Here is a 13089-nt window from a genome sequence, read left to right as displayed (position 1 = left end):
CTGATGGGGCTAAAACATTGTCGCGGGTGGTTCTGGGTACATATCGTCAGGCCCCCGTTCCCTCCCTCCCTCCGTGAAAGCAAGGGCAGACAATCATTTCGCGCCTTTTTTCCTGAGTTACCTGTGCAGACGCCATACCACGGCAAGCATGGAGCCCGCTCAGGTAACCGTCACCCTATGTCTCCTGGGTGCTGGCAGACGCGGTACGGCATTGCTACACAGTAGCAGCAACCCCTTGCCTTGTGGCAGCAGACGGTACAGTACGACTGGTAGCTGTCATCGTCATGTCCGAGGTGCTCCTGGCCACGTCGGCTGGGAGCGCCTGGGCAGACATGGCCGCAGGGACTAAATTTGGAGTGACTTGACCAGGTCATTCTCTTTAGTCCTGCAGTCAGTCCTATTGAACCGTCTTATGGTGAGCGGGCAGGCGATACGGACTGCTAGCAGTCGTACTGTACCATCTTCTGCCGAGCAGCCATGAGATGTGGATGGCATGCAGTCCTTCTGCACCGTCTGCTGCCAGCCAAAGATGTAAAAGATAGATGGAGTGGGTCAAAACAAGAAATAGACCAGATTTGTTTTGTACTCATTTGCCTCCTCCCCTGTCTAGGGGACTCATTCCTCTAGGTCACACTGCAGTCACTCACAGAGAAGGTGCAGCGAGGTAAATCTAGCCATGTATCAATCAGAGGCCAGGCTAACCTCCTTGTTCCAATAAGAACGATAACTTAGGTGCACCATTTCTTATTGGAACCCTCCGTGAAGTCCTGCCTGAAATATTCCTTGATGTACAGACACCCCCTTTGTTGATTTTAGCTCCCTGAAGCCAACCCTGTAAGCCGTGTCGTCAGTCGCCCCTCCCTCCGTCAGAGCAACGGCAGACAATCGTTCCGCGCCTTTTTTCTGTGCGGACGCCATACCAAGGCAAGCATGGAGGCCGCTCAGCTCACTTTGGCAATTAGGAGCACATTAAACACCACATGCATTATCCAGCAGTATATGCAGCACCAGAACCTGGCAAAGCGATACCGGGCGAGGAGGCGACGTCAGCGCGGTCACGTGAGTGATCAGGACATGGACACAGATTTCTCTGAAAGCATGGGCCCTGCCAATGCATGCATCATGGTGCTAATGGGGCAGGTTCATGCTGTGGAACGCCGATTCTGGGCTCGGGAAACAAGCACAGACTGGTGGGACCGCATAGTGTTGCAGGTCTGGGATGATTCCCAGTGGCTGCGAAACTTTCGCATGCGTAAGGGCACTTTCATGGAACTTTGTGACTTGCTTTCCCCTGCCCTGAAGCGCATGAATACCAAGATGAGAGCAGCCCTCACAGTTGAGAAACGAGTGGCGATAGCCCTGTGGAAGCTTGCAACGCCAGACAGCTACCGGTCAGTTGGGAATCAATTTGGAGTGGGCAAATCTACTGTGGGGGCTGCTGTGATGCAAGTAGCCCACGCAATCCAAGATCTGCTGATATCAAGGGTAGTGACCCTGGGAAATGTGCAGGTCATAGTGGATGGCTTTGCTGCAATGGGATTCCCTAACTGTGGTGGGGCCATAGACGGAACCCATCTCCCTATCTTGGCACCGGAGCACCAAGCCGGCGAGTACATAAACCGCAAGGGGTACTTTTCGATAGTGCTGCAAGCTCTGGTGGATCACAAGGGACGTTTCACCAACATCAACGTGGGATGGCCGGGAAAGGTGCATGACGCTCGCATCTTCAGGAACTCTGGTCTGTTTCAAAAGCTGCAGGAAGGGACTTTATTCCCAGACCAGAAAATAACTGTTGGGGATGTTGAAATGCCTATATGTATCCTTGGGGACCCAGCCTACCCCTTAATGCCATGGCTCATGAAGCCGTACACAGGCAGCCTGGACAGTAGTCAGGAGCTGTTCAACTACAGGCTGAGCAAGTGCAGAATGGTGGTAGAATGTGCATTTGGACGTTTAAAGGCGCGCTGGCGCAGTTTACTGACTCGCTTAGACCTCAGCGAAACCAATATTCCCACTGTTATTACTGCTTGCTGTGTGCTCCACAATATCTGTGAGAGTAAGGGGGAGACGTTTATGGCGGGGTGGGAGGTTGAGGCAAATCGCCTGGCTGCTGGTTACGCGCAGCCAGACACCAGGGCGGTTAGAAGAGCACAGGAGGGCGCGGTACGCATCAGAGAAGCTTTGAAAACCAGTTTCATGACTGGCCAGGCTACAGTGTGAAAGTTCTGTTTGTTTCTCCTTGATGAAACCCCCCGCCCCTTGGTTCACTCTACTTCCCTGTAAGCTAACCACCCGCCCCTCCTCCCTTCAATCACCGCTTGCAGAGGCAATAAAGTCATTGTTGCTTCACATTCATGCATTCTTTATTCATTCATCACACAAATAGGGGGATGACTACCAAGGTAGCCCAGGAGGGGTGGTGGAGGAGGGAAGGAAAATGCCACACAGCACTTTAAGCATAGCACTTTAAAAGTTTACAACTTTAAAATTTATTGAATGACAGCCTTCTTTTTTTTGGGCAATCCTCTGTGGTGGAGTGGCTGGTTGGCCGGAGGCCCCCCCACCGCGTTCTTGGGCGTCTGGGTGTGGAGGCTATGGAACTTGGGGAGGAGGGCGGTTGGTTACAGAGGGGCTGCAGTGGCAGTCTGTGCTCCAGCTGCCTTTGCTGCAGCTCAACCATACACTGGAGCATACTGGTTTGGTCCTGCAGCAGCCTCAGCATTGAATCCTGCCTCCTCTCATCACGCTGCCGCCACATTTGAGCTTCAGCCCTGTCTTCAGCCCGCCACTTACTCTCTTCAGCCCGCCACCTCTCCTCCCGGTCATTTTGTGCTTTCCTGCACTCTGACATTATTTGCCTCCACGCATTCGTCTGTGCTCTGTCAGTGTGGGAGGACAGCATGAGCTCGGAGAACATTTCATCGCGAGTGTGTTTTTTTTTCTTTCTAAGCTTCACTAGCCTCTGGGAAGGAGAAGATCCTGTGATCATTGAAACACGTGCAGCTGGTGGAGAAAAAAAAAGGGACAGCAGTATTTAAAAAGACACATTTTATAAAACAGTGGCTACACTCTTTCAGGGTAAACCTTGCTGTTAACAGTACATACATAGCACATGTGCTTTCGTTACAAGGTCGCATTTTGCCTCCTCCCACCGCGTGACTACCCCCCTCAACCTTCCCCCCTCCCTGTGGCTAACAGTGGGGAACATTTCTGTTTAGCCACAGGCAAACAGCCCAGCAGGAATGGGCTCCTCTGAGTGTCCCCTGAAGAAAAGCACTCTATTTCAACCAGGTGACCATGAATTATATCTCACTCTCCTGAGGATAACACAGAGAGATAAAGAACGGATGTTGTTTGAATGCCAGCAAACATACACTGCAATGCTTTGTTCTACAATGATTCCCGAGTACGTGTTACTGGCCTGGAGTGGTAAAGTGTCCTACCATGAAGGACGCAATAAGGCTGCCCTCCCCAGAAACCTTTTGCAAAGGCTTTAGGACTACATCTAGGAGAACCGCAAATGCCAGGGCAAAGTAATCCTTTCACATGCTTGCTTTTAAACCATGTATAGTATTTTAAAAGGTACACTCACCAGAGGTCCCTTCTCCGCCTGCTGGGTCCAGGAGGCAGCCTTGGGTGGGTTCGGGGGGTACTGGCTCCAGGTCTAGGGTGAGAAACCGTTCCTGGCTGTCGGGAAAACCGGTTTCTCCGCTTGCTTGCTGTGAGCTATCTACAACCTCCTCCTCCTCATCATCTTCTTCGTCCCCAAAACCTGCTTCCGTATTGCCTCCATCTCCATTGAAGGAGTCAAACAACACGGCTGGGGTAGTGGTGGCTGAACCCCCTAAAATGGCATGCAGCTCATCATAGAAGCGGCATGTTTGGGGCTCTGACCCAGAGCGGCTGTTCGCCTCTCTGGTTTTCTGGTAGGCTTGCCTCAGCTCCTTCAGTTTCACGCGGCACTGCTTCGGGTCCCTGTTATGGCCTCTGTCCTTCATGCCCTGGGAGATTTTCACAAAGGTTTTGGCATTTCGAAAACTGGAACAGAGTTCTGATAGCACGGATTCCTCTCCCCAAACAGCGATCAGATCCCGTACCTCCCGTTCGGTCCATGCTGGAGCTCTTTTGCGATTCTGGGACTCCATCATGGTCACCTGTGCTGATGAGCTCTGCATGGTCACCTGCAGCTTGCCACGCTGGCCAAACAGGAAATGAGATTCAAAAGTTCGCGGTTCTTTTCCTGTCTACCTGGCCAGTGCATCTGAGTTGAGAGTGCTGTCCAGAGCAGTCATAATGGAGCACTCTGGGATAGCTCCCGGAGGCCAATACCATCAAATTGTGTCCACAGTACCCCAAATTCGAGCCGGCAATGTCGATTTAAGCGCTAATCCACTTGTCAGGGGTGGAGTAAGGAAATCGATTTTAAGAGCCCTTTAAGTCGAAATAAAGACTGTGTGGACGGGTGCAGGTTTACATCGATTTAACGCTGCTAAATTCGACCTAAAGTCCTAGTGTAGACCAGGGCCCAGAGAATTAAAGCTTTGTCAGTTGACAGCCCAGGGAGGAGATGACGCTGAGTGGCCTGAAGCTGTCTACTATGAAGGGAAAAGTGCTGGTGGTGTGGAAGAGGTGAACCTCTCCTTGACCCTTGGGTGTATGCAGTGACAGCAGATCCAGGAGCTGTGCACTAGCTATGCGCCGACGTTCTCAGCCGCACCAGGACTGACTGAACGGGCATACCACTCCATTGACACAGGTAATGCTCACCCAGTTAGAGCCCAACCTTACCAGGTGTCTCCTCAAGCTAAAACTGCTAAAGAACGGGAGATCCAGGACATGCTACAGATGGGTGTAATCCGCCCCTCTAACAAAGCATGGGCATCTCCAGTGGTTCTAGTTCCCAAACCAAATGGGAAAATATGCTTTTGCGTGGACTACCATAAGCTAAATGCTGTAACTCGCTCAAACAACTGTCCAATGCCACACACAGATGAACTATTAGAGAAACTGGGATGGGCCCAGTTCATCTCTACCTTAAACTTAACCAAGGGGTACTGGCAGGTACCGCTAGATGAACCCACCAAGGAAAGGTCAGCCTTCACCACCCATGTCAGGCTGTATGAATTTAATGTACTCCCTTTTGGGCTGCAAAATGCACCCGCCACCTTCCAAAAACTTGTAAATAGTCTCCTAGAGGGATTGGAAAAATCTGCAGTTGCCTACCTTCATAATGTGGCCATCTTTTCTGATTCCTGGGCAAAACACCTGAAGCATCTGCAAAAAGTCTTAGCACGCATAAGGAAGGCAAAACTAACTGTTAAGGCTATAAAGTGTCAAATAGGCCTAAACAAAGTGACTTACCTTGGACACCAGGTGGGTCAAGAAACTATCAACCCCCTACAGGCCAAAGTAAATGTTATTCAAAAGTGGCCTGTCCCAAGTAAAAAAACAGGTCCAATCCTTCTTAGGCTTGGCCAAATATTACAGGTGATTTGTACCGCACTACAGCCAAATCACCGCCCCACTAACAAACCTAACCAAAAAAACTCAGCCAAATGCAGTTCAGTGAACTAAAAAGTGTCAAAAGGCCTTTAACCAGCTTAAAGCAACACTCATGTCTGACCCTGCGCTAAGGGCCCCAGACTTTAACAAACCTTTCCTAGTAACCACAAATGCGTCCGAGCGTGGTGTGGGAGCAGTTTTAATGCAGAAAGGACCAAATCAAAAATTCCATCCTGTTGTGTTTCTCAGCAAAAAACTGTCTAAAAGGAAAAGCCACTGGTCAATTAGCGAAAAGGAATGTTACACCATTATGTACGCTCTAAAAAAGCTACGCCCATACGTTTGCGGACGGCGTTTCCACCTGCAAACCGACCGTGCTGCACTAAAGTGGCTTCATACTGTCAAGAAAAATAACAAAAAACTTCTTCAATAAAGTTTAGCTCTGCCAGATTTTAATTTTAAAATACAACACATTTCAAAAGCTTCTAACAAGGTGGCTAATGCCGTAAAAGTTTCCCAAAATAAACTGGTTAAAATTGTCCTTAAAATGTGAAAAATATTGTTAGTTTTTATATAATCAGTAGTATATCTAAAGTTGCATGTGTCTCATTAACTCCATTTTCTCCTAAAAATCCAGGAAGAAATCACAGCCAGTGTGAAACAGGCTGTCCACCACCCTCTGTGATTTGGGGGGCATATCGTAAATATAAAGGGAAGGGTAACAACATTTATGTATGTAGTAATATAAAATACCTTCTGGCCAGAGGTTACCTGTAAGGGGTTAAGAAGCTCAAATAACCTAGTTGGTGCCTGATCACAAGGACCAATGGGGAAGGAAGATACTTTCAAACCTGGAAGGGGGGAGGCTTTGTTTGTCTCTTTATGTGGGTTCTTTCGGCACCAGAGAGGGACCGGGGCAGGAAAAACCATCTCTTAAAACCCTGCCAAAAATAAGAAATTACAAGAATTGTAAGTAAAGCAAGAAAAGGCATTAGATTATCTTTTGTTTTAGCTTGTAAATTTTCCCTGTCCTAAGAGGGAGGTTTATCCCTGTTTTTTGTAACTTTAAAGTTTTGCCTAGAGGGGAATCGTCAGTGTTTTAAATCTGATTACCCTGTAAAGTTACCTTCCATCCTGATTTTACAGAGGTGTTTCTTTTACTTATTTTTTCTTTATAATAAAATTCTATTTTTTAAGAATCTGGTTTACCTATTTGGTTGGTTTATTATTCTCAAGCCTCCCCAGGAAAGGGGGTGAAGGGGCTTGGGGGGATATTTGAGGGAAACAGAAACTCCAAGTGGTCCTTTTCCTGAATCTTTGTCTAACTCACTTGGTGGTGGCAGCTGTACCCATCCAAGAACAAGGAAGAAGAATTTGTGCCTTGGGGAAGTTTTTAACCTAAGCTGGTAAAAATAAGCTTAGGGGTCTTTCATGCCAGTCCCCAAATCTGTACCCTAGAGTTCAGGGTGGGGAGGAAATCCTAACAGGCCCAGAGAACCTCAAAGGTATTTGGGCTCCTAACTCCCATTGGAATCGATGGATCTCGGTCTAGGTACCTGCAAAGTGCTGACTCCATTTTAGGTGACCTCCATTGCAGCCACGCTGCACATGGAAAGCTCCGAGACGGCCACGGGTGGGTGGTCCTCAGTGGTCCCTTTCTCATTCATGTGTGTGTCACTCAGGGAGATAGACTGGGGCAGTGGCCAGAGCAGGTGGCATGGCAGCCTGGATTCCTGGGGTCTATTTCTGGCTCTGCTGCTGGGCGACCTCGGGCAAGTCACTTCTGCTGCCTGTGCCTCAATTTCTCCAGCTCATAAACTGGCTTATCTCCGGGGAGACTGAATATTGAGGTAGTGCCTTGAGATCTGCAAGTGGAGGGTGCCAAGGAGGGAAATTCATAGCGCCCGTGTCCCCCTGGGAGTCCAGGTCAACCAAGGGAGCCCCTGACTGACAACAGGTAACACACCACCCCAGCCAGAATGCCCTGCCTTGAGGAGTGCTGGCAAAATCCCTAGAATCATAGAATATAGAATATCAGAGTTGGAAGGGACCTCAGGAGGTCATCTAGTCCAACCCCCTGCTCAAAGCAGGACCAATCCCCGACTAAATCATCCCAGCCAGGGCTTTGTCAAGCCTGACCTTAAAAACTTCTAATAAAGGGGATTCCACCACCTCCCTAGGTAACGCATTCCAGTGTTTCACCACCCTCCTAGTGAAAAAGTTTTTCCTAATATCCAATCTAAACCTCCCCCACTGCAACTTGAGACCATTACTCCTTGTTCTGTCATCTGCTATCACTGAGAATAGTCTAGATCCATCCTCTTTGGATCCACCTTTCAGGTAGTTAAAAGCAGCTATCAAATCCCCCTTCATTCTTCTCTTCCGTAGACTAAACAAGCCCAGTTCCCTCATCCTCTCCTCATAACTCATGTGTTCCAGACCCCTAATCATTTTTGTTGCCCTTCGCTGGACTCTCTCCAATTTCTCCACATCCTTCTTGTAGTGTGGGGCCCAAAACTGGACACAGTACTCCGGATGAGGCCTCACCAGTGTCGAACAGAGGGGAACGATCACGTCTCTCGATCTGCTGGCAATGCCCCTACTTATACAGCCCAAAATGCCATTGGCCTTCTTGGCAACAATGGCACACTGTTGACTAATATCCAGCTTCTCATCCACTGTCACCCCTAGGTCCTTCTCTGCAGAACTGCTGCCTAGCCATTCGGTCCCTAGTCTGTAGCAAAGTACATTGGGTTCTTGGGTACATTGGGTTCTTCCGTCCTAAGTGCAGGACTCTGCACTTGTCCTTGTTGTACGTCATCAGATTTCTGTCCCTGCCCCTGTCTCCCCTGTGTCTGAGGGAGTTAGCTAGCTGCAGGAGGGGGTGCCCTACCCAATCAATGTTTTGTAACTGACTAGGGCATTGGGCACCAAGGTCCTTCCCATCTCCTCCTGCTTTTGGCCTAGGGTGACCAGATGTCCCCCGATTTTATAAGGACAGTCCCGATATTTGGGGCTTTGTTTTATATAGGCACCTATTACCCCCCACCCCCGTCCCAATTTTTCACACTTGCTATCTGGTCACCCTATTCTGGGCTTCCTTTCCTTTAGCCGGAAGTGCAATGTATGGAGGCAGTGGGAGCATGGGCCATACCTGGGATCATGGGTAGAGAAGAAGCCCGGGCAGCTTGCACCAAGGCAGGGGAGCTTGGGCATGGTGAGCGGAGAGCGCACGGGCATCAGCCACCATCCTTCATTTGACCGCAAGGACCCTAAGGTATGGGTGGCTTGTGATGGTAGCTCAGCTCAGTGCTTAAAACTCCAAAGATGTTCCGGCATCCAGAGGGGACACCCCAGCCTTGGAGGGGGAGGTTCATGGGGCAATTAACCCTGCGTGGAAGGGTCCTTTCTGATTGCCCCACTGGACCCTAACGGCAGCTCTGCTGCTATATCCCCGTAGGCTGGGTGTTTCTTTCCTTTGTCTCCCTCCTTTTGTTCTCCACGCTCCCCTTTCACACCTTTGCTTGTGACTGTCTTGCTCTCCCCCTCCCACCTGTCTCCTGCCCCCCTGACTCATTCTTGCACCCCCCCTTCGTCCGCCTCGTCCACCTCGTGCCCCTGCTCCCCAGCAGGTTCCCGTGGGCCCTGGCACCAATCCCTCTTCCATCCCGCTGCTTGCTGGGCTCCATGCAGATTAGTGCTTAACAAGCACTCAGGATTAAGGCTCGCTGCATGCCAGGGGGACGCCCTGCAGAGGGGGCCGGGTCCTGGCACTGACGGCCTGCAAAGGCCTCGTGCTCTGTGCCAACTGGATCTGATGCAAACAGAACCATCAGGCCATGCCCTGCACCATCCCCTGCAGAACCCTGCAGCGAACCCCCTAGGAAGAGGCTCATTTCCCCATGCACCCCGGGGATGAGCTGTCTCCACATGCTGCTCTGGCTTCCCATTGGGGCTATTCCAGAAGAGAAGTGGCTCAGAACAGAAGAGGCCCAGCCGCCTCTTCCGCCCTTTGTCTCATGACTTGGGAAACCTTTTTGATGAGGAAGCGAGCCCAAGCTGAGGCCCCGCTCCTGCATGTCAAGGGCATGACCCACCTGCGAGCACGTCTCCTGGCAGGATCTACCTCCCCGCCTGGCTGACACCAAACAGCTGTTTGGCAGGGTTAGCTCCGGGAGGCGGGGGAGGAGCAGGAACATGGTGCACTCAGGGGAGGAGGTGAGGAAGAGGCAGGGCCAGGGCAGGGATTTGGGGAAGGGGTTGGAATAGGGACAGGGAGGGGGCGGAGTTGGGGCGGGGACTTTGGGGAAGGGGTTGGAAGGGGGGCGTGGAAAGGGTGGGAAAAGGCAGAGAAGGGCCGGGGCCTCATGGAAGGGGTGGAGTGGGGAGGGGGCTGGGGGCGGGGCTGGGGGCAGAGGGGACGTCAAGCACCCAGGGAAAAGAAGGGAAGTTGGCGCTTATGGGGACCACCACTTTCCCCAGTTCAGTCTTTGTTTCTAAGGTGTTTCCAGGTGTTGAGTTGTAGAGGGAGTTGAGGCCCCTTGGTGATGTCACTTCCCCCTTTTATAGTTTCTTCCATATGGCGAGAACCCTTTTGTTCCAAGCCAAGTTCCCAGCCCAATTTGTGGAAAAATACAGGTACCAAAATGGAGTTCAGTATCATGTGATCTAGTCACATGCTTGATGAGTCATGGCAGCCATTATCCATTGGCTGACTGAAGGGTCCCCAGGTGAGGACAAGCCTTTTCCATGGCCATTGTCTTTGTTGATGGGCCATTAGCACTGTCTAGCTTCTTCATTGTTGAACCTGAAAGGTTAGGTGTGGGTAACTTCACAACATCTTTCAGTAACACACACAGCACAACGTCATAACTCCACGTAGAACAACACCACATACAATCCAACAGGATATTAATGTTCAACAGACCAAGTCTTTTTGAATGCTACGTCACAAGGCAGACTTTGTACAGAACTTATCCTAATTACATCATAATGGTGAATATGGGGGTGCCAAGGTATCACAGCGGGGTTGAGCCATGAGGGCCCAATGGCTCTTTTCTAGCAGATTCTGTGAGTTTTCCAGCTGGTCTCTGCCACTGGGGGCTAGATCCACACAGGGGACATTGGCTTGTCATTGCAGCACTTAACGACTAGGTGCCCTGCAGCCCAGTGGAGCCCTCTGCCCAAGGTTTGGGGCGCAGGCTCCCTGTGCAATGCAAGAGGAGGATCGGGCACCTAAGAATGGGATCCACCAAGCCAGCCCGCGGAGTGGGGAGCCCCCCAAACTAGCCAGTAGGAAATGCTGAGGAGGGGGGTCTAAATCCCACCACTCAAAGAGATTTAGGCGCCTCCCTCCACTTGGGATGTACAGCTGTGAGCCCTCTCCTGGAATTGGCTGTCTAATCTGGATCAGCTCTTTCTCACTGGTGGGGAGGCGTGTGGTGAGCCAACGTTAATGACAGAGTCAGGCAAAAGCCACAAAATGCTGCTTAGGGATCTGGATTTCCACCCCCTGGTCACTGCGCAGCAGAGTTTAGGTTGTGACCATTTGTAATTAATACGCCTCTAGTGTCCCCTGTGGCTATCAATCCATCTCCACTAAACCAGTCCTGGGGTCTGTGGCTGTGTGTGACCTGTGTGTGACATAGTTATCAAGTCACTGCCACACTGGGAAGGGAGCCTTGTCCGATGATTAGCACCTGGCATCAGGACTCCTGGGTGGCCTTTCTATCTCTGCCACTGACTCACTGTCCTTGGGTAGGTCACTTCCCTTTTCTGTGCTCTCAGTTTAATGGGAACAATCATTTTTGCAGCGGGGCTGGGAGCATCGCTGTTTGTAAAGTGCCCGAGATCCTTACACTGGCACTCTGCCCCCTAAAATCCCCCTGCAGTTTTGAACGGAGATGTTATACTTCAACTACCCTTCCTACTGGACAGAGCCATTGGCCTAGAATGGCCGTCACTTTCCACCCCTGTGGAAGTGCAACAATGCCTGCATTCCGGGGACATTCCCGAGACTCTGCATCAGCAGGAATAGGGTCATTAATTTAAACAGCAAATGGATATTGGCAAATACCATATAATGGCTTGAAATGTCAGCTCTGTAAGGCCCTATGACACCACTCTGTCTGTGTCAAAGGGCTTGACCGTGAGTTTCATGGTAACTTGTGCGCACTTTTTAAGGGCGCTTTACATTGCTGGAGCAAAGGGCTCTTAGCATGAATGAGAATAAATATTTATCACCCTACACTCATCTATCTATCTTTCTATCCTCATACACCTTATCTATCCATCCCCATACACTCTTTCTACCTGTCCCCATACACCCCATCTATCTGTCTATCTATCTGTCTGCTTACCTACACACATATGCAAATAATATTGTTAGACTATAAATGGAGAGGGAGATCGGTGAATTTGTGTGTGGATTTATTTAGATACACTGAGTCACAGGTTGAAGCGCCAGGCCTGTCAATCGCTTTTGAGAATAATCTGGCCTCTTCTCTTGCAGCCTGTTGGGGAGCTGAGCTCTGGCCCCGTTTGCAGGTGCTGAGACCTCTTGGAAATACGGCCCATTATGGAAGATGTGCAGTGCCCAGCAGGCTAAGCTCTTTCTAAAACAATCCCCCGTTGGGGGCTGTGAGAGCTTTGAAAATCCGGGCCAATTCTATCCTGCTGGCTTAGAAGGAGTTATAGTCAGCATGAATTTGGGCCATACCAACGGCGTGTGCTTGCCATCCACAGATCACCAAACTCTTGGAAAAGGTGGGCCAGACTCCCCTCCTGCTTTTACAGATGGGGAAACTGAGGCACGGCAAGCGGCGGGGTCTTGCTGCAGTTTCCAGAGCGAGTCAATAGGAGCGGCAGTGTTGGCCACTCACCTCTGGAGCACACCGCCTCCCAACTTAGCATGCAATCTCTGCAACCCCCTTGAAAATCATACCTATTAGCCTGTATCATATGTATTAGTGTAATCCTAGCCGGCGCTGAATTATCTGTACTCTGTGAGGGACGGAACTTCTGCCCACCACGGAACCTGACACTGTACCAGCATGTGGAGAGCTAGAAGAATTCTTTTGCTGACTCTGTCTCAATGAATTCTATCACAACAATGACAACACCCAACACCCCCCACCACAACCACATCCCCACCAACAGATAGTAGTATGAAAACAGAATCATCTGGCTGGACTCCCCACAGGGGATCCACTTGAACTTTCTTACATTGATTGCTTCAGGGAGAAAATTAACAAACATTCCATCCACCACTATCTCTCCACTGCTGAGAGGACAGTCCCTGAAATCCAACCCCCCGAGAGTGATCAAACCATCAGAAAAAGGGGGTGTCTTCGTAGTTCTCAACGGTGATGACTACGTTAACGAGGCAAACTGACAGCCCTCCGACACCATTGATATAAAGAACTCAAAGAAGACCCCACATCATAATTCACCCAGTAATTTAAGGATATCATCAAATACTTCCAACTCCAAGAAAATCTCTGTGACCTTGTCCCCCACAAACCCACCCGACAGACCTTCCGCATGCGTCCCAAGATACAGAAACAAGGGAACTCAGGCAGACCCATC

General features: G+C 50.3%; 1 protein-coding gene across 1 annotated transcript; it reads right to left on the bottom strand.

Moving 5' to 3' along the window:
• Positions 1-2451: 2451 nt before the first annotated feature.
• Positions 2452-4303, bottom strand: LOC140902738 (uncharacterized). Its single transcript, XM_073323118.1, has 2 exons — positions 3593-4303; positions 2452-3003 (listed from the first exon to the last, which is right to left on the bottom strand). The coding sequence occupies exons 1-2, from the start codon at positions 4173-4175 to the stop codon at positions 2483-2485; spliced, it is 1104 nt and encodes a 367-aa protein (XP_073179219.1). The 5' UTR covers positions 4176-4303; the 3' UTR covers positions 2452-2482.
• Positions 4304-13089: the final 8786 nt, after the last annotated feature.

Source organism: Lepidochelys kempii, chromosome 24 (genome assembly GCF_965140265.1).
Source record: "Lepidochelys kempii isolate rLepKem1 chromosome 24, rLepKem1.hap2, whole genome shotgun sequence".
NCBI lineage: Eukaryota > Metazoa > Chordata > Testudines > Cheloniidae > Lepidochelys > Lepidochelys kempii.
Note: the sequence above shows the minus strand (reverse complement) of the source record. Positions and strands in the feature narration are given on the sequence as shown.

What these genes read in the sequence shown, in the direction of transcription:
- LOC140902738 (XM_073323118.1), bottom strand. Translation starts at nt 4,175, where the DNA reads ATGCAGAGCTCATCAGCACAGGTGACCATGATGGAGTCCCAGAATCGC. An exon ending in AGGCGGAGAAGGGACCTCTG is followed by an intron (nt 3,004 to 3,592) that starts GTGAGTGTACCT and finishes TTTCTCCACCAG; the next exon opens with CTGCACGTGTTTCAATGATC.